Raw genomic sequence first — 20,461 nt, forward strand, 5'->3', positions numbered from 1 at the left:
ATAGAATGAAATATAAAAGTTTGGCAAATACTTATAAGAAACTATGAAGTCTAATACACATTCCTTCCCTTACAGAAAGGGAAACATTAGCCTCTAAATCAGCATAACTCAACCTGCTTCTAGAAGGAAAAACTGCCTGCAACTGCAGAGTGAAAAATCAGATCATAATAATCCATAAATGCTTCTCATACTGCCCCAGGACAGACGTCTTACAAGAGTATGCTTCAGCTGAAAATACAGAGTTTGGAAAATAAAGATAATAGAGTGTGGAGAAAAGGGTGTTGTCAGTCTTTGCAACCATCAATACTGTCTCACGAAACTAATTGTTATTAACTATCATACTAACAGTAGCTGTTTACTGAATGCGTATAACATCTAACATCTTTCCAAATGCTCTACATTAATTCTCTAATATAATTTCATAACCATATGAGATGGGTTCTATTATTTCCCCAGCTTTGCAGATAAGGAAATTGAGGCTTTGAAAGGTTACATGGTTAGGAAATAGCAGAACTTGTCTTTAACTCCAGGCTATTGGACTCTAAAGCTAACATATATGGCTTTTAAAGTATCATATTGGCATGGTGCTCTGGCAGTAAAAAGCAGTTATCATATTCCTAATTTTCAGAAGATTCTCACAGCACCCTTGTTCAACAGGTACTGTCTTCATTTTACAAATAAGAAAGCTGAAGTTCGGAGAGTCTCAGGATTGTCCATTGTAACACAACTAACCAATGGCAAAGCCTAGACCGTAACCCAGCTACGCAGTGTGGTCTTCCTGCCTTGCCACGCTGTCAGGACTTTGATAACAACCAGATGGTATTCAGAACACCTTCTTCAAAGCCATAAAAGTCTTGACTCTTTTTGAGGAATGGGTACACATATAGATTCAGTCATAAAAACCCAGGCCAATGACCACTGCATTAGCAATTAGCGTAGGTAATTAATGTTCAAAAGCTTCCTGCTTTGTTGGGTAAACAGGTTTGCATCATTTTTGGAGGCCAGGAGGCAGATAACAGATATTCTGGTTTTGGGCTGTCCTGCAGAGAACAGCGCTATGCAGACGAGAGGGAAGAGCAAAGAAAGCAGACTTTTTCCTCACACACCTGTGTCTGAGGTCAGCACATCCAAGCTTTAACTAGCTATATGCCATATGCCCATAAGCTTCTCTCTCTCTCTCTCTCTCTCAAGTGTTCATCATCACTAGAAAAGCTTTTCTTCTTTTGAAACCTTTCCCCCTCCCTCTCTAAATGTATTTTCTCTTTCTTTCAATTTCTCGGCACATACACAGTCGGAAAAGATTTTGTTGTGGATGTTAATTCCAGTGGCTAGCAGGGAGCTACTGACAGTTTTCTAAGAGTTTATGCTCTGTTTGTTGTTTGTATTTAAAGCATTGTTACGAAAGTGATTTTAAAATTCCATTTGGAAAGAAACAATTAGGCCAGGTGCGGTGGCTCACACCTATAATCCCAGCACTTTGGGAGGCAGAGGTGGGCGGGTTGCTTGAGCCCAGGAATTCGAGACCAGCCTGAGCAACATGGCAAAACCTGTCTCTACAAAAAATACAAAAATTAGGTGGCGTGGTGGCACATGCCTGTGGTCCCAGCTACTCAGGAGGGTGAGGTGGGAGGATCGCTTCAGCACAGGAGGCGGAGGTTGCAGTGAGTGAAGATCACCCCATTGCATTACTGCAGCCTGGGTGACAGAGTAAGACCCTGTCTCAAAAAAAAAAAAAAAGCAACAATTGATATTACATGTGTCTAGTACTTCAAAATTTGAAATGTTTACACAAACAATATTCTATTTGATCCTTAACACCTTTGTGAAAATGTTCACTTAACAGAAGGAACTACAATCCCTTCAGAAACTGGCCTACTTATTATCATACCGATCTAAGAAAAGGAGAACTCATGAGTTCTCCAGTGGATGATTTACAATTTCCTTTTATGCTTGATCTCTCCACCCATTCCTTATTTACTGCACCATATATCTTGTTCCAAAAATTTCCAGTGCTACTCCTTGTTATTTGTTTCATGGAAGAGCTATTGTTACTGAAATCTATCCTGTTGCTGGTTTTATGTTGCATGTTCTAGTTTTAGTTATGCTAACCTCCAATAAACTTTTGAGTTTGTGATTGCATAAGCAAAATGTCATTAAAAGTATTTTAAAACTGTATTTCTTTGGCGATGTAAGAACCAGTACTTACAAAATCAGCAGGGAGGTGGAGCTTGTAGAGCTGTAAGATGGACTGAAGCAAACTGGACACCTGACTAGAGACCAGGACATCCTGGCCTAGTTTCATGTTGTCCGTCACCTTCCTCTGACTTGTAGCTACCTGCACACTCCATTTATCCGTGTCTGCGATAATACAGACGGCTTCAGCTATTGGCTCATCCAACACTGGATGCTGAAAGAGAAACACAGTAGGTCAACTTCCCACCATACCTCCAAGTGACACAGAATGTCCGCAGCCTTTTTGTTTAGCGTTACTCTCACAGTTTAGAAGTTGAAGGTAGGAGCTACAGAAATTTGGAGCTTTACAGGGACTCAAATAGGAGTGTCACTAAATCATTATTTTAAATTAATTTCATAAAATTTCATTTAATCCTTTTTTTCCTTACACCTAGGAGGTTTGCTATAACTGTTGTTAAATGTTCACAGAAAGCAAAAGATATGTGCCCTCACTACAGTTCAGGATATTAAAATTCATTTCTTTTTGTTTTTTTTGAGACGGAGTTTCGCTCTTGTTACCCAGGCTGGAGTGCAATGGCGCGATCTCGGCTCACCGCAACCTCCGCCTCCTGGGTTCAGGCAATTCTCCTGCCTCAGCCTCCTGAGTAGCTGGGATTACAGGCGTGCGCCACCATGCCCAGCTAATTTTTTGTATTTTTAGTAGAGACGGGGTTTCACCATGTTGACCAGGATGGTCTTGATCTCTTGACCTCGTGATCCACCCGTCTCGGCCTCCCAAAGTGCTGGGATTACAGGCGTGCGCCACCATGCCCAGCTAATTTTTTGTATTTTTAGTAGAGACGGGGTTTCACCATGTTGACCAGGATGGTCTTGATCTCTTGACCTCGTGATCCACCCGTCTCGGCCTCCCAAAGTGCTGGGATTACAGGCGTGAGCCACCGCGCCCGGCAATTCATTTCTTTTTGAAAGGCTGCACTCTCCTTTGCAAACGGGGAAAGTGTACATAAGGTGTAGGATGTTCCATCCTCATTTCTCTAATAACAAAGCGAGGCAGGATAACTGAGTATTTCCTTAAAGTTACAGCTTTAATCATGAAGCAAAACTGGGTAACTGTGTGTGCTACATACACAAATCATCTCTAATAACCATCTAAAATCACCAGGTGAATCCAAAAGGTCAAAGTATCACTACTGATAAATACACTTAAAATGTAACATTCTTGACAGCTGGGCAGTTATGGATAGAGCAGATTTAACAACTGGTAAATTGTGCCATGGGGTAAATAGGGTAAATATTGAAGCAGTCACTGGACTTTAAAAAAAATCTAATTTCCCAAAACAAAATGTAACTGCTTGGGAGGGATGGGTGGGGGCGGGGGAGGATAGAGAGAGCCAGAGCCAGAGAGACCTGCCTCAAAGCCAATGCACATAGGCATTTTTCTAACCCTCATTACCGAGGAATAGTAGTACTGGCCGCATCTGTCCTTAGTCCTTTCTACTATCCTGGGGTGACTGCTTGATTTTTTTGGCTGCTTAAATAACTTCCTCCAATAAATCCATCCGAATTTGCCTTTGAAGAATGGTCTGTCTTAGATAAGGCCCAGTGAGACTGCAATCAGGGGTCCACCCTTCCCTCCATCAAGGTGTGGTTGTATGGCCCGAGCTATGCCAGCTGGGTGCTCCTACCCTGGGAAATCCTTGTGAGTACTGGCACAGAAGACCAAAAATGGCTGGCACCACCATATTCCTGCTCAGACAGCAATTAGTACAAGGCCTGGTGAGACTTAGTATAAACACCTTCAAGTAGTTCATGGTTCCTGGAACTCCAGAATTGCTTTGTTGCCTATTTCAACCCTAATTCTTTGGTTTTCTCATCAATTCTATACATTCCCAATATTCTTCCACTAAAGTCGCTCCTGTTTAAGTTAACAAGAGTTACTAATTGCAACAAAGAACCCAAAGAGATACACAACTTTGCCACTGGACCATGGTTACCAGTGATTTTTACAACTTAAGCCAAGTAGTGGGAAGGCTGCAAATACACATCAAAGATGCATGGTGCCATACTGTAGTTTTAACGGGTGGTCTGACTCCCTAGTCTTAGACTCTGTGATTAAAAGGGGAACCTGGGCAGCTTCATATTCCTGCTCACAAATGGGGAAGAGAGTGGTGAGATGAATGAAAACTTTGTGGGGACCAACAGTTTTTCCTACTATTGTCTAAGGGGGAATAGTAGGAAAAATATAAACCCTATTATCAGAGTTTATATTTTTTTCATTGAAAGGAACAGGCAAAGTCTAATGTTCAATATTTATTTACTCAAATAATTTTAAACATGAGATATAAAGAATTTGATAAAGTATACTTTGAATTCATAAAGCCCAGTTTCCCAAGACAGTTCTCGTTTTGTAGAATTGTTAATTGAAGAGAACAAAGATTTTCTTACACACATAATGACCCCCTTACCATTTTCAACCAAAGGTAATGACCCTTTCACCCCAACACTTCTTACACAGGCATATATACACTCTCCACAATGGACACTAAAGATACACGGCCTTGGTGACTTCCCTTTACAAGTTCCTCCAAGGTCTTCTTCATCAGTGTGTCATAAATTTATAGCAAGATGCCATCAATCTGTCTGGTCCTTATGAAAAAAAAAAGGAAATCTGAACACTTAAAATATCTGTATTTGGGGTTCAAGCTCCTTCACTGCTTTGCATCTGTTAGAAATCCACAACATGCTGGTCATGCCACGGGACAGATCTAGATTAGGGACCGTTCGCTCACACTGACCATATGTCAACATACAAGGAGTTGAACATACACCTGTCACCTTTCACAGTGAATTCTGGCTTTTGTGAGGGGAAGCGGGAGGAGGAGGATTGATTTGCAGTAGGTAATTTGGTCCTAAGTTCAAATCGAACTTAGTCTTCTAAATGATCTTCCCACTGCAGTGATAGGGAAAGGAAATGTGTGCCAATCCCCTTATCCAACGTGCATAGACTATAAATTATATGGTACCACTATCAACATAAAGGCCTTTGTTTTAAGCAACTAATCGCTGGAATAAGAGCCAAGAAGCGTACTAGGAAGGTGATGGATGGAAGATTCTAAAACTCTTACCTGCTTAGTTACTTTTAAAATAATTGAGCCAACCTCTCTGCCCCTTTTTGTTATTGATGTAACCTAGGCTTGCAGAATTTTCATGTAAAAACATGAAAAATGAGCACAAGTCTCTTTATTTATTTTTTAGAGACAAGGTCTTACTTTTGCCCAGGCTGGAGTGCAGAAGTCTGATCACAGTTCATAGTAACCTCAAGCTTCTGAGCTCAAGTGACCCTCCTGCCTCAGCCTCCCAAGCAGCTGGGACTACAGACATGTGCCACCACACCTGGCTAATAAAAAGAATTTTTTTTTTTTAGAGATGGGGTCTTGCTATGTTGCCCAGGCTGCTCTCAAACTCCTGGCCTCAAGTGCTCCTCCCACCTCTGCCTCCAAAGAACTGGGATTATAGGTGTGAGCCACTACATTTGGCCTCTAAAGTTCCTTATTTTATTTATTTATTTTTGAGACAGTCTTGTTCTGTTGCCAGGCTAGAGTGAAGTGGTGCAATCTCGGCTCACTGCAACACCTGCCTCCTGGGTTCAAGCGATTTTCATGTCTCCTGGGTAGCTGGAACACAGGCGTGTACCATTATACCCAGCTAATTTTTGTATTTTTAGTAGAGACAGGGTTTTGCTGTGTTTGCCAGGCTGGTCTCAAACTCCTGGCCTCAAGTGATCTGCCTGCCTCAACCTCCGAAAATGCTGGGACTATAGGCTCACAAGTAATTTTTAAATCACTGGAGCAAAGGAGGCAGAATCTGAGGCAGAGACTTGAGTAAAGACTAAAGAATAATGTCTAAAGATGGAGGCAAACTGACAGATCTTCTCTCTGCATCCTTAGCCTCTAGCACAGGAGTTGGCATTTGAAAAATGTTACTTGCTGAATGGAAATGAAACAGATTAAAACACAAGCAAATGACAAGAGTTGATGAGCATCTTGTGTTCCCTACAGCGTGGATCGCTGACTTTCATGCATGCAGGCCCCAGGAACAGAAAAGAACCAGCAGAACATTTTCAAAAGAGCATCTTAAAAAAAACACTCCAAGAATTACACATTCTCAGGCTACTAAATACATACTACATAATTCCCTGAATCAATCCAATTGCCTCCATCTAATTATATCACTTAGTAGCTACTTACTTATTTACTAAAGAATAAACAACTTTTAAAGAAAGAACAAACTACAGGGGAGTCTAAATATTCAAGAAAAAGAAATAAATGCTGGAAAGAGATAAAAATATCATCAACTACTTTAGTCACAATGCAAGGGGCACTGGAGCCACTGCTGGCCATCCCTGATCAGGCCTGAACTTGCTGAAGCTGAAGTTCTGGTGACTGGAGATTTCTGATAATCCTTCCAAAGGAAACTCCTCCCCATTAGAGAGTGGGCAGTGTAAACAGACTTATCAGTCAATCTCTAGGTTTTCAGAATTTAAAGAACTGTAAGATCAGAAAACTATGTTTGGATTTGTCGCAGAAATACATACCTGCACACCTTATGCCCTGGAATTCAATTTAACATTTCTCTTACGGAAGCCTTTTTTTTTTTTTTTTTTTTGAGAAAGAGTCTGTCTTTGTCACCCAGGCTGGGGTGCAGCGGTGCATTCTCGGCTCACAACCTCCACCTCCTGGACTCAAGCAATTCTCCTGCCTCATCCTCCTGGGTAGCTGGGATTACAGGAACCTGCCACCACACCTAGCTAATGTTTTGTATTTTTGGTAGAGACGAGGTTTCACTGTGTTGGCCAGGCTGCTCTCGAACTCCTGACCTCAAGTGATTGACCCACCTTGGCCTCCCAAAATGCTGGGATTACAGGCGTGAATCCATGCCTGTCTGGGAAGACTATTTTTAAGGTATCTATAGAACCACAATAAACAAACACTGAATTATAGGTATGCTTCTTTATAATACTATTTCTTACGGCCATACCTTAATAGAAGTTAGTAAATAGTGAAATCTGTCAAGTAAGTTAAGTTCACAATTCTATCAAGTTCATGTGCATAGCAGGTTTCATACATACACTTATTTGCAGTAACATACATGTAGCAGTTTATTGTTTTGTTTTGTTTTGTTTTGTTTGAGACAAAGTCTCACTCTGTCACCCAGCGGTGGAGTGCAGTGGTGCAATCTCGGCTCACCGCAACCTCCGCCTCCCGGCTCCAAGCGATTCTCCTGCCTGAGCCTCCCAAGTAGCTGGGACCACAGGGGTGTGCCACCACGCCTGGCTAATTTTTTGTATTTTTAGTAAAGGCAGGGTTTCATGGTGTTAGCCAGAATGGTCTCGATCTCCTGACCTTGTGATCTGTCCGCCTCGGCCTCCGAAAGTGCTGGGATCATAGGTGTGAGCCACCGTGCCTGGCCCACATGTAGCAGTATTTTTAAGAAATTAAGTACTCTAAAAAATGCTAACCTAAGATTGACTGATTTAAACACCTATGAAAAGCCTGATCCACCATCTGCTATTCTTAGGACCTGGAGTTTGGGCATGGGGACTAAAGAAAAGGAATAGGAAGGAGGGGTGTGGCTGTACCCCAATGCTGACAACTGAACCATGATGAGCCTCACTTTGGCCTCCCAAGCACCTTAAGGAAAAGGGAGATAGGATCTGGATACCTGTTGGTTTAGTAAGATTACTTGGTAAAATTCCTCTTCTTAATGTTAAAATCTTTTTTCCCAAAGGGTTTTTTTTACCTTGACTAAATATCTCTAGAAAAACAAACCAAAAAGTCCACATAGTATTGTTACCTTTTTAAAAGTTCTCCTGCAAACCATTATTGTCTCGGATTAATCAGGTCCTCTGATGTAAGAGTTCCAAATGAAAATCTGAGAGAAATACCAATGTTAAATACAGTCATTTCCACTTAAAATGCCTGTTTGAGAAACTTTACAAACCTGATGGATGCTGACATACATCAATTTCTCTCTTCTCTCTCAAGCTAAGGAGAATCAATTTTGAAGTAAGTTTTTCATACAAAGAATTTGTCAAATTATCCTCTCAGAATGAATCTGCAATGTGTTTGTACTTCCTCCATCATCTGAGAAAAGCACTGCCCTTTCACCACCCTCCTGAGTGCCCACACCACACTGAGTGTCCTACGGCAGCCAGCCCGGCACCTTCCCGCACCCCTCGCCAGACCACTGCTAGCAGGTTACATGCCTCCACAGAAACTTGACTGGGTAACTCAGAAACTTCTGACAGGGACTTGAGGATAGAAGAATACTGGAGATCAGTAAGGAGCTACAGATGATTGTTAGGGCAGACGGCCAGTCTCCAGAGAGAAGGGAGGTAGAGGCCATATGCCATTATCATTTTCCCCTTGCTGCACTTATATAAGAAGTTAGAAACCATCATTTATTCAGCTCTACCTTGTCAATATCTCGTTTACCCAAACTACTTTCCTGTGAAGATTTCTCAAGATAGATTAACAAATGAAATGCCTTGTTTTATAGATCTTTATAAGATTACGGAGTTTTCTTTGCTATTACAGCTTGTTGAATCAACAGGATAAGCCTGGTTAATTTGTAGCTTCTAAGGATGTATGGGTCCATTTCCTGGGAGTGTTAAATGCCTAGGACATTCCAGTTTCAAGATTTTATGTCAGATTGCTGCATACACAAAATATGCTGCCTTGATTCACATACACATGACATCTGCTGAACTTAAACTTCCACAAACAAGAAATGTCTACAATGTTTAGAGAATCTCAAGAGCTCTGGTTCTGATAATTCAACAAAGGGCAATGATAAGATGACAGCAAGGGCTCTGAAGTCAGACTGGGCTTGAATACAACCACCGTCACTTAGCAGCTGTGGGACCTCAGCAACTCAATCTAGGCCTCAGTTGCTATGTCTGTAAAATGGGATAGTACTTAGTTCAGAGTTTCTGTGAGGCTTAAATGCCATTTAAAGCACAAGTTTTCTGTGAGAAAGATGTGTTGAAACAGAACCTAACACATTCGGTGCTCAAACATTCGTCCTGCTCTCCTGAACCACCCCCTCTCTGTATTGACCATGTTCCCTAAAACCTCAAACTCAGAGCTCACAAATAGCGTGACTGTGGACAACACTGCCCTAGATTATGTACTTTACCTAAAACCTCAAACTTCCTAAAATACCACATTATCCTTTCCCTCACCAACTCTAAGATCTAAGCTGGCACACTCACCCAAACCGTTAAGTTAAAACTGCTCTTCCACACTTCCAGCTCTTCACCGCCCGGGCCACCCAGCCGTACATTTCAGTTCCAGTAAGACCCTGATATGGTCTGGCTCTGTGTCCCCACCCAAATCTCATCTCGAATTATAATCCCCTCGTTGAGGAAGGGAACAGGTGGGAGGAAATTGAATCATGGGGGCGATTTCCCCCATGCTGTTCTTGTGATAGTGAATTCTCACGAGAGCCGATGTTTTTTCTTTTCTTTTTTTTTTTTGTTTTGAGACAGAGTCTCACTCTGTTGCCCAGGCTGGAATGCAGCGGTACGATCTCGACTCACTGCAACCTCTGCTTCCCAGGCTCAAGTGATTCTTGTGCCTCAGCCTCCTGAGTAGCTGGGACTACAGGCACATCACCATGCCCAGCTAATTTTTGTATTTTTTTAGTAGAGGTGGGGTTGCACCATGTTGGCCAGGCTGGTTGTAAACTCCTGGCCTCAAGTGATCCACCTCCCTTTACCTGGCCAAGAGCTGATGGTTTTAAGTGTGGTACTTCCTCACATGCGCTCACTCTCTCTCCTGCCACCTTGTGAAGAAGGTACTTGCTTCTCCTCCAGCATGCAGAACTGTGAGTCAATTAAGCCTCTTTCCTTTATAAATTGCCCAGTCTTGGGGCAGTATTTTATAGCCGTGTGAAAATGGGACTAATACAGCCTCCTTCTCCAGGCCAAAAAGACTCTTGCTCTTACCTCAGGTTGTGCCCAGAATGCCTTCCCTGCCACCCCATCTCAAGTCTACAATCCCTCAAGGACCTGGCCTGGGTCCACCCCTTGCCCTGGAAACCTTCCCCCACACGCACTGCACTGCTCTTCCTTTGACCTCTGAGAACACTTGCTGTCCACACCATTCATTTAGGCATTTCATCACAGTGTCTTCGCTTGTTCTTGATTTCACGTTTGTTTACTCAGTGATTTTATAAGTAACTCAAGGAGCTAAATCACATTTCTTTTTCTTCTGTAGCTTTTGCAAGAAACATAACAAAGTGCTGGGCATGTGCAAAATATCATACATAATCTAGCTTTAGTAAACGGTTTATTTTTGGATTCAACCCAGTTCCTATTAAGTCATCTGTGCCTTTCCTTTTTTTTTTCTGGCATATTATACCTCCAATGCACAATAATTAATATATTTCTTTTCTATGTGCTACATTTAAATGACTGATATTTCATGTGATTATCTATTTTTAACCCAATGAAGAGTGAGGAAATGCCGTTCTTACATATATGCTTCCCATTAACCACTAATTAATTCATCACACCATTTCTCCTGTGGAGGGGGGCAGGAACACAGTTCTGCTCTACAGATAGGAACACTCGAGACAAAAAAATATATAAAGAGCATATTAAGTATCTTGGTATGTAAGAAATAGAGTCTAGGAACTCACAAGTGTTTCCAACTTTTAGCCCAATGAGTCTGCCAAACCCTCTACTGTAAAATCCAAGGACCACATCAGGGTAGAAATCCCTTAGAAGACAAGAGTGCAAGAAGTGTGAATGATGGTCTGAACTGACTGTCATTAGGAGGAAACATAGCTACTTCTATCATGCACTTTGCTACAAAAGTTCCCCATCTTTATGCTGCTTGACACCGACCCTTTATCATTCTTCAAAGATGTCTCAGCCCACATGTGTATTACAGAAAGCAGGAGCATGGAGACTTCTGTATTCATAACCAGCTCTGAAATCTGCACAACAGTTATAACACTGTGGGTTTAACTATCAGGGATAAGCCACTGGGAAGCCTCTTTAAAATACAAAGGGAACAGGCAATTTATGATTCAGGTAACTGGAAGCACGTCCCTCTATGTTTTTCTCTGAGATATTCTGGATAATAAAATACATGGTTCTTTGACTTCATTTGCCTATTTGTTAATCATTTTATATAATTCTGGTAAGTTTTATACATTTATTAAACTGTACTTGAATAAGAGGATGCTACATGATAAAATGCCTTTCCACAATGATTCTCATTATGTTACAGCACCATGACTTAATATTAGCCTTTACATAGCTTCACAAAAGGCCTTTAGTCAATCATGCAAAGAGCCCAGTATGATGAATGCAATGACAGTCACCTTCTCAGCATTACTGTTAGTTGAAGGTCCTCAGATCCCCTTTGGCATTTTCCTGCCTCCTCAGAGGAGAAGACCCACCCATATAACTGCGTCTTTCATAGTCTTGGAATTGAAGATTCAGGCCGTGCAAGATAGTCCTTGGGCAACCTACCCCACTAGGATGGCTGAGAACCACTAAAAGGACTGCAGAGGTGTGTAAATTGTAGACTAGTTTTTTTTTTTTAATGTAAACAAACCACAAAACCCCTTCAGTCTCAAATCCATCCAGAGAAAAGAAACCTGGTTATCACTCATTACTCTTAAACCATCTCTTCCAATATATAAAGTCGTCTAGAATTTTTTTTTTAAACTACATGTTGAGTAGACATTCCTGATAGCAGTTTTACTGAGAGAGGGGACAGATAGACCTCCTGATGGTGGCAAAGCCAGCTCTGAGATATGCTGAAGGGGTCATCAGGGAAAGGGGCTTCAATTCCCTGAAAGTCATGCTATCCCCTGCACCATTCCTTGCTTCTCATTCTCACTCTGCTACTGACCCCAGCTGAGTCCTCACCACAGCCACCCTGTGTGCACGTCCTCAGCACCCTGGCCTCCCACCTGACCGTGCTGTTTCACTGCTTATTTATTTCTTTGTATTTCCTGTTAGATCGCAAACTCCCTGAGAGGTGTCATGTCTTCCTCTCTCTGGCTACTTCTAAGAGTTTTCTTTATCTTTGATCTTCAGTTGTTAAGTGTGAATTTGTTTATATTCTCCCTACAGTTGCTTATTTAACCTGAAAAATTCCAGCTATTGTTTCTTTGAATATTACTTTCTCTCATTTTCTCTATTCTCTTTCTGCATATGCTATAAAGTCTCTTCATTCTGGCCTCCACATGTTTTACTGGCTCTTTGATATTTTTCATGTCTTTTTGTCTCAGAGCTCAAAAACATAATTTAAGTAGCCTCCATTTCAAATTCCAGTTCTCTTTAGCTGTATTTAATCTGCCCTGTTCTTTAACCTATCCCTGGAGTTTTATTTTCAGGTATTGTTTTTCCACTTTAGAAGTTCTTTTTAGTTCTTATATGAATCTAAATGATCAGTTATCATTGTCCTCTCTTTTTTTAAGGTTCCAATTCCTTCCTTTTATTACCATAAACATTTTAAACATAGCTTCTTTAATAGTTGTTGCCGACTGGAGGAGTGCTAATTCTCCTGCTTGTATGTGCTTGCTCTCTGCTCATGATGATTTCCTGGTTTCTCACATGTTTGTAATTTCTGAATGTGGGCCTATCTTACTGGAGCAATGTTTCATTTTCCTACATGAATCTCATGAGTTTGTGGTTGTGAAAGTGTCTAAAGTAGTGTGCTTTCTTCTGCCAGAGTCCTAAAGGTTTCTATGCTCCTGGTTTTTATGTTTATTTCTTGGGTAGGGATTCGCAAATCACTTGGGTAGAATAAATCTGGACCTGAAACCCACAAATAGCACAGACCAGGGGTTTTGATTTCTCATGGGTGACTTTATTTTCCCCAACCTGTTTCCAGCCTGTTTCTTTGCTGCTTCACTGCTTATGTCTGGCGATTTCTAGTCTCCTTTTCATGGAAGAATAGTTATCTGAAACTCCAGGCTTTAGGTAAGTGGCTCGATTCCAGGTCTCAAGTCTTATGTGCATGTAAGACCACAATCTCTCATCCTCGGGTGAATCTGAGAACCTCAGCACCAAATTCCTCGGACCTGTATCAAAACTGAAATCCCGGAGGACCAGCTCATGCTTACTGCTTTGGTTTAGATTTCTGTTCATCTCTGGCACAAAAGGATTTCCAATGTTTTCACATACACAGAAATTATAACAACGGGGCAGCAATGAGGGTGGTGATATTTTATCCATCACTGTATAGTTTTAGAGGGGAGGCATGCCATCTATACCAGTTTAGTACATGTTGCTGGAATCTTCCCACGTCAGATCTTTTTTTTAGGTGGGGTGTGGGGGTGGGGGAGGGGGATACAGGGTCTCACTCTCACCCAGGCTGCAGTGCACTGGCTCCATCATAGCTCACTGCAGTCTCAACCTCCAGAGCTCAAATCATCCTCCCACCTCAGCCTCCTGAGTAGCTGAGACCATGGGCACACAGCCACCACACCCCAGCTAATTCTACCTCAGATTTGGACTACTGCTATAACCACAGTGCCAAGCACATAAAAGGTACCTGATAAGTATTTTTCAACAGATAAATCTCTGAGGAACTGGCAGGGCGCGGTGGCTCACGCCTGTAATCCTAGCACTTTGGGAAGCCAAGGCGGGTGGATCACCTGAGGTCAGGAGTTCAAGACCAGCCTGGCCATCATGGTGAAACCCCATCTTTAAAAAAAAAAAAAAATCTCTGAGGTGTGATTCTCCCCACTCCACCCCAAAAGCATCTCCAGCTTCTCTGCCTCATCAAGTGACTTGAGTTATCCCGACCACCTGAAGTGCCACCACTGGAGATTTCTAGTGCATCAAACATATTTTTAACACATGAAAATACCAGAAGGGGTAACAATCATATATGACCTTATCATAACTCTACAGGCATTTGCTTATCAGAAATTTTTCTCTTGGAAACAGGTTTAACGTCAGTCACTAAAGCCTTAAGACACGAAGACAGCATGAAGACTTGTGGGTAGAGGGAAAGAAGGAAGGGTCCAAAGTGTGGCGAAATGGTCTGGAGGTGTGCAGAAAAAACGCCTGACCTCCTGTGTATGTGCTCACCAGGCTCATGCCCAAATGTAGGCTGAGGCCTTGAAGATAACAGTATGCAGCCTCTGGAATAGTTGCACTGTCAGGCTGGCCGCTTGCTGAGGTAAAATTCAGTCTGAAGTTGAGAAGAGGTGCTCAAGGTCAGAAAGGGTTAACAGAATAAAGTTGTGTGATGAGATGTGCAACTCCAAAATAAAACGAGAGAGGGTTAGTAGCTTTTTTTTTTTTTGCAGAGAATGGCACAGGTGTTCAAATATCTTGTAGGTAGTAAAAAATTTGGGGGAAAACATCAAAATTAGACATGTGTCTAACTGACATGATGCAAGAGACGTGAAGCCCAAGAGACTTATAATAAGTGTTTATTCTCCTTTAGGTAAAGACAATGAACACACAGAGCTGCAGGCATCATGTCTAAACATCTGATTCTCCCCCTTTATATTTCTTTAAAGAAAGGCCATCTCCCTTTTCTCTTTACTTCAGAAAAAAGGGATACTCTGTAGTAATAGACACACACGGCTGTAACCCCAGTTTTATGGGGAAGAGTCAACTAACATTAGTGAGCACTTTCTATGTGCCAGGCACCAGGCATGGCCCTGCTTTCTGCTTCAAGGTGCCTGCAGCCCTCGTGAGAGGAAGACACCTGGAACAGAACAGGGACATAGTGCCTGTAATTATTTCGAAGAAGAGGCAACATATGAAATGGGTCTTCAAAAATGTAAGAAAGCGTGTTCAATAGTGCCGTAGGCAAAGAAAGTATAATCTGATAGGCAGATAGGTGTGAGTAAAGGTGGACTATTTACAGAATGGCAAATAGTGTGACTGGGGCATAAGAGGAGATACAGGGTATGTGTGTGTACTTGAAGGACATAAAAGGGACAATTCCGGCTAAGAAGTTTATAGTTTATTTTCTTAGAAAATAGGAAGCTATTCAAGCAAAAGAATAAATGATTGTCTCGTGCTTTAGAAAGTCCTCTTGCAGCACTGTACAAGCTGAACGAAAGGGGTAAAGTGGACACACGGATGCCATTTGGGAAGATCAAAAGAACTTAAAAAAGACCAGTCACATTGAGAAGGGGAGAGAATCACAATGATTTCAGACTGGAGTCGGGGATACCTAGAGATCAGTTATTTTATTTGTTTTAACCACAATCTACGATAAGAAATACATTTTAACACTATGACCTGGCATAGGTGCTTATATGACATCATGGCCTGGCAGGACATGCCATTTACATACAAGTGTGACATGTGTGCATATGTATGTATAAATACAAGCACACATAATACAAAGGTTTCACTAATCAATAAGCCTAATTATGTGTAATGATTTTAGTTCTATATCATTAAAAAAAACTGGTAATCAAAACGCATTTATAGGTCAAAATACGTAGTTTTAAAAACGCTCCATAGGCCAATAGGCATAGGTAGTGTTGCACTGAGGGCTGTGGCTATAGAAGATGGTGCCAGAGGCCCGAGGCACTGCCATGTTTATTATCCAATCAGGGGGAAAAGAAAACGAGAGATGTTCCGAAATAGCAGATTTGTCCTACATAGATGTTTTCTTCGTATCCTATTGACGGTAAGGTTGTTGCTGACCTGAGGTATTTAATGTTACGTGTGAGATACTTAAATAATGATTTACCATTTGAAGGGGCTTGCTGTTCTTTTATAGTCCTACAGGTTGATTGCGCTGCATGGACTAATTAGGTATTCATGAGCATATATATATCACAGCCAGGCTTTTAGCAAAGCTCTCTATCTGTGCTACTGATTCCTGCATGGTATTTCTGGAGTCAATCTGTTGCTATGCTTAAAATTAAATGGAAGAGGCTGCTGTATCCAATGGTTACTTTATCTCATAAATTATTTTGTAAAATGCTTGAAGCCCTAGAGTACAGTTGATTTTTAAAAAACATCAAAATGTAGTGTTAATTTTGGTCTTGATGAGCCTGCCCTGCAGAGTTAGAGCTGTCCAGTATGTTCCCGGGCAGAGTGAAAGTGAATGTTTTTAGCACTCAATGAATGTGTGTACTGGTTCTGTTCAGTCATCCCCAACAGTAGGCCCCTGAGATTGACAAGGCCATTGACTAGTTAGGAGAACGTTAAATACATATGCATATATATGCATATAGCTTTCTTAACTCTGACAGTAATTTTCATTTTTACTTATGAAATTTTCATTTCATAAGAGTTGTCATTCTCCTCTCCCATATTAAAAACATGATGTATTGCTGTATCATTTACAAAGCACTTTCACATTTTATAGCACTTTAGGTTCTGGGGTACATGTGCAGAACGTGCAGGATTGTTGCATAGGTACATACATGGCAATGTGGTTTGCTGCCTCCTTCCCCCCATCACCTATATCTGGCATTTGTGTTCTCATTGTTCAATATGTGCCTATGAGAACATGCAGCTTTTGATTTTCTGTTCTTGTGTCAGTTTGCTGAGAATGATGGTTTCCAGATTCATCCGTGTCTCTACAAAGGACAGAAACTCATCGTTCTGGTGGTCACATAGTATTCACATTTTCTTTGTCCAGTCTATCATTGATGGGCATTTGGGTTGGTTCCAGGTCTTTGCTATTGTAAACAGGGCCGCAATGAATATACGTGTGCATGTGTCTTTATAATAGAATGATTTATAATCCTTTGGATATATACCCAGTAATGGGATTGCTGGGTCAAATGAAATTTCTATTTCTAGATCTTTGAGGAATCGCCACACTGTCTTCCACAATGGTTGAACTAATTTACATTCCCACCAACAGTGTAAAAGTATTCCTATTTCTCCACATCCTCTCCAGCATCTGTTGTCTCCAGAATTTTTTAATGATTGCCATTCTAACTGGTGTGAGATGGTATCTCAATGTGGTTTTGATTTGCATTTCTCTAATGACCAGTGATGATGAGCATTTTTTCATATGTTTGTTGGCCTCATATATGTATTCTTTTGAAAAATGTCTGTTCATGTCCTTCGCCCACTGTTGAATGGGTTTTTTTCTTGTAAATCTGTGTTAGTTCTTTGTAGATTGTGGATATTAGCCCTTTGTCAGATGGGTAGATTGCAAAATTTTTTTCCCATTCTGTTGGTTGCTGGTTCACTCTAATGATTGTTTCTTTTGCTGTGAGAAGCTCTGGAGTTTAATTAGATCCCATTAGTCTATTTTGGCTTTTGTTGCCAATGCTTTTGGTGTTTTAGTTATGAAGTCCTTACCTATGCCTATGTCCTGAATGGTTCTGCCTAGGTTTTCTTCTAGGGTTTTTATGGTGTTAGGTCTTCGTTTAAGTCTTTAATCCATCTGGAGTTAATTTTAGCATAAGGTGTCAGGAAGGGGTCCAGTTTCTGCCTTCTGCACATGACTAGCCAGTTTTCCCAACACTATTTCTCAAACAGGGAATCCTTTCCCCATTACTTGTTTTTGTCAGGTTTATCAAAGATCAGATGGTTGTAGATGTGTGGTGTTGGCTTCAAGGCCTCTGTTCTGTTCCACTGGTCTATATCTCTGTTTTGGTACCAATACCATGCTGTTTTGATTACTATAGCCTTGTAGCATAGTTTGAAGTCAGGTAGCATGATGCCTCCAGCTTTGTTCTTTTTGCTTAGAATTGACTTGGCTATGCGGGGTCTCTTTTGGTTCCATATGAAGTTTAAGGTGCTTTTTTCCAGTTCTGTGAAGAGGGTCATTGGTAGCTTGATGGGGATAGCATTGAATCTATAAATTACTTTGGGCAGTATGGCCATTTTCACAATATTGATTCTTCCTAACCATGAGCATGGAATGTTTTTCCATTGTTTGTGTCCTCTCTAATTTCCTTGAGCAGTGGTTTGTAGTTCTCCTTGAAGAAGTCCTTTATATCCTTTGCTAGTTGTATTCCCAGGTATTTTATTCTCTTTGTAGCAATTGTGAATGACAGTTCGCTCTTGATTTGGCTCTCTTTAAGTCTGTTATTGGTGTCTAGGAATGCTTGTGATTTCTGCACATAGAATTTTTATCCTGAGACTTTGCTGAAGTTGCTTATCAGTTTCAGGAGATTTTGGGCTGAGACAATGGGGTCGTCTAAATATACAGTCATGTCATCCGCAAATAGAGACAATCTGACTTCCTCCTTTCCTAATTGCATACACTTTATTTCTTTTTCTTGCCTAATTGCTCTGGCTAGAACTTCCAATATTATATTGAATAGGAGTGGTGAGAGAGGGCACCCTTGTGTAGTGCCAGATTTCAAAGGGAATGCTTCCAGTTTTTGCCCATTCAGTATGATATTGGCTGTGGGTTTGTTGTAAACAGCTTTTATTATTTTGAGATACGTTTCACTGATACTTAGTTTTACTGAGACTTTTTAGCATAAAGGGCTGTTGAATTTTGTCAAAGGCCTTCTCTGCATCTATTGAGCTAATCATGTGGTTTTCGTCTTTGGTTCTGTTTATGTGGTGCATTATGTTTATAGACTTGCGTATATTGAAGCAGCCTTGCATCCCTGGAATAAAGCCTACTTGATCGTGATGGATAAGCTTTTTGATGTGCTGTTGCAATCTGTTTGCCAGTATTTCATTGAAGATTTTTGCATCTATGTTCATCATGGATATTGGCTTGAAGTTGTCCTTTCTTGTTGAGTCTCTGCCGGGTTCCGGTATCAGGATGATGTTGGTTTCATAAAATGTTTTGGGAAGGATTCCCTCTTTTTGGATTGTTTGGAATAGTTTCAGAAGGAGTGGTACCAGCTCCTCTTTTTATGTCTGGTAGAATTCCGCTGTGAATCTATCTGGACCTGGGCTTTTTTTGGTTGGTAGGCTATTAATTGCTTCCTCAACTTCAGCCCTTGTTATTGGTCTATTCGGGGTTTCAATTTCTTCCTGGTTTAGGCTTGGGAGGGTGCAAGTGTCCAAGAATTTATCCATTTCTTCCAGGTTTACTGGTTTATGTGCGTAGAGTTGTTTGTAGTAATCTCTGATGGTAGTTTGTATTTCTGTGGAATCAGTGGTGATATTCCTTTTATCGTTTTTTATTGCATCCCTTTGATTCTTCTCTCTTTTCTTTTTTATTAATCTGGCTAGTGGTTTATTTTGTTGACCTTTTCAAAAACCAGCTCCTGGATTTACTGATTTTTTGAAGGGTTTTTTGTGTCTCTGTCTCCTTCAGTTCTGATCTGATCTTAGTTATTTCTTTTCTTCTGCTAGCTTTTGAATTTTTTTGATCTTGCTCCTCTAGCTCTTTCAATTTTGATGACAGTGTGTCAATTTTAGATCTTTCCTTGCTTCTCATGTGGGCATTTATTGCTATAAATTTTCCTCTACACACTGCTTTAAATGTGTCCCAGAGATTCTGGTACATTGTGTCTTCATTCTTGTTGGTTTCAAAGAACATCTTTATTTCTGCCTTCATTTCATTGTTTATCCAGTCAACATTCAAGAGCCAGTTGTTCAGTTTCCATGAAGTTGTGAGGTTCTGAGTTGGTTTCTTAATTCTGAGTTCTAATTTGATTGCACTGTGGTCTGAGAGACTGTTTGTTATGATTTCCTTTCTTTTGCATTTGCTGAGGAGTGATTTACTTCCAATTATGTGATCAATTTTAGAGTAGGTGTGATGTGGTGCTGAGAAGAATGTATCTTCTGTGGATTTGGGGTGGAGAGTTCTGTAAATGTTTACTAGGTTTGCTTGGTCCAGATCTGAGTTCAAGTCCTGGATATCCGTGTTAATTTTCTGTCTCCTTGATCTGTCTAATATTGACAGTGGAGTGTGTTAAAGTCTCCTACTATTATTGTGTGAGTTTAAGTCTCTTTGTAGGTCATTAAGAACTTGCTTTATGTACCTGGGTGCTCCTGTATTGGGTGTGTATATATTTAGGATCGTTAACTCTTCTTGTTGCATTGATCCTTTTACCATTATGTAATGTCCTTCTTTGTCTCTTTTGATCTTTGTTGGTTTAAAGTCTATTTTATCAGAGACTAGGATTGCAACTCCTGTTTTTTTGTTTTTGTTTTTTTGCTCTCCATTTGCTTGGTAAATCTTCCTCCATCCCTTTACTTTGAGCCTATATGTGTCCTTGCATGTGACATGAGTTTCCTGGATACAGCACACTGATTTGACTTTTTATCCAATTTGCCAGTCTGTGTTTTTTATTGGGGCATTTAGCCCATTTACACTTTGGGTAAATA

At 40.8% G+C, this 20,461-nt stretch overlaps 2 protein-coding genes across 7 annotated transcripts in view; one reads left to right on the forward strand and one right to left on the reverse strand.

Annotated features, from left to right (window-relative positions):
• The window catches only part of SPMIP2 (sperm microtubule inner protein 2), a 156,149-nt gene extending 153,984 nt beyond the window's left edge, over positions 1–2,165 (forward strand). For both annotated transcript variants that reach the window (XM_064383785.1, XM_064383784.1), the window contains one exon: positions 76–2,165. In XM_064383785.1, coding sequence (XP_064239855.1) covers positions 76–90 — 15 coding nt within the window. In that variant the 3' untranslated portion in view covers positions 91–2,165. The remainder of the gene's footprint in view (positions 1–75) is intronic.
• The window catches only part of FNIP2 (folliculin interacting protein 2), a 144,223-nt gene that overhangs the window by 7,554 nt on the left and 116,208 nt on the right, over positions 1–20,461 (reverse strand). For all 5 annotated transcript variants that reach the window (XM_012433852.3, XM_064383783.1, XM_012433849.2 and 2 more), the window contains one exon: positions 2,207–2,407. In XM_012433852.3, coding sequence (XP_012289275.2) covers positions 2,207–2,407 — 201 coding nt within the window. The remainder of the gene's footprint in view (positions 1–2,206; positions 2,408–20,461) is intronic.

The sequence above is a fragment of the Aotus nancymaae genome, unplaced genomic scaffold (assembly GCF_030222135.1).
Source record: "Aotus nancymaae isolate 86718 unplaced genomic scaffold, 86718_ANA_hifiasm-v0.15.2.pri h1tg000033l, whole genome shotgun sequence".
NCBI classification, from domain to species: Eukaryota; Metazoa; Chordata; class Mammalia; order Primates; family Aotidae; genus Aotus; species Aotus nancymaae.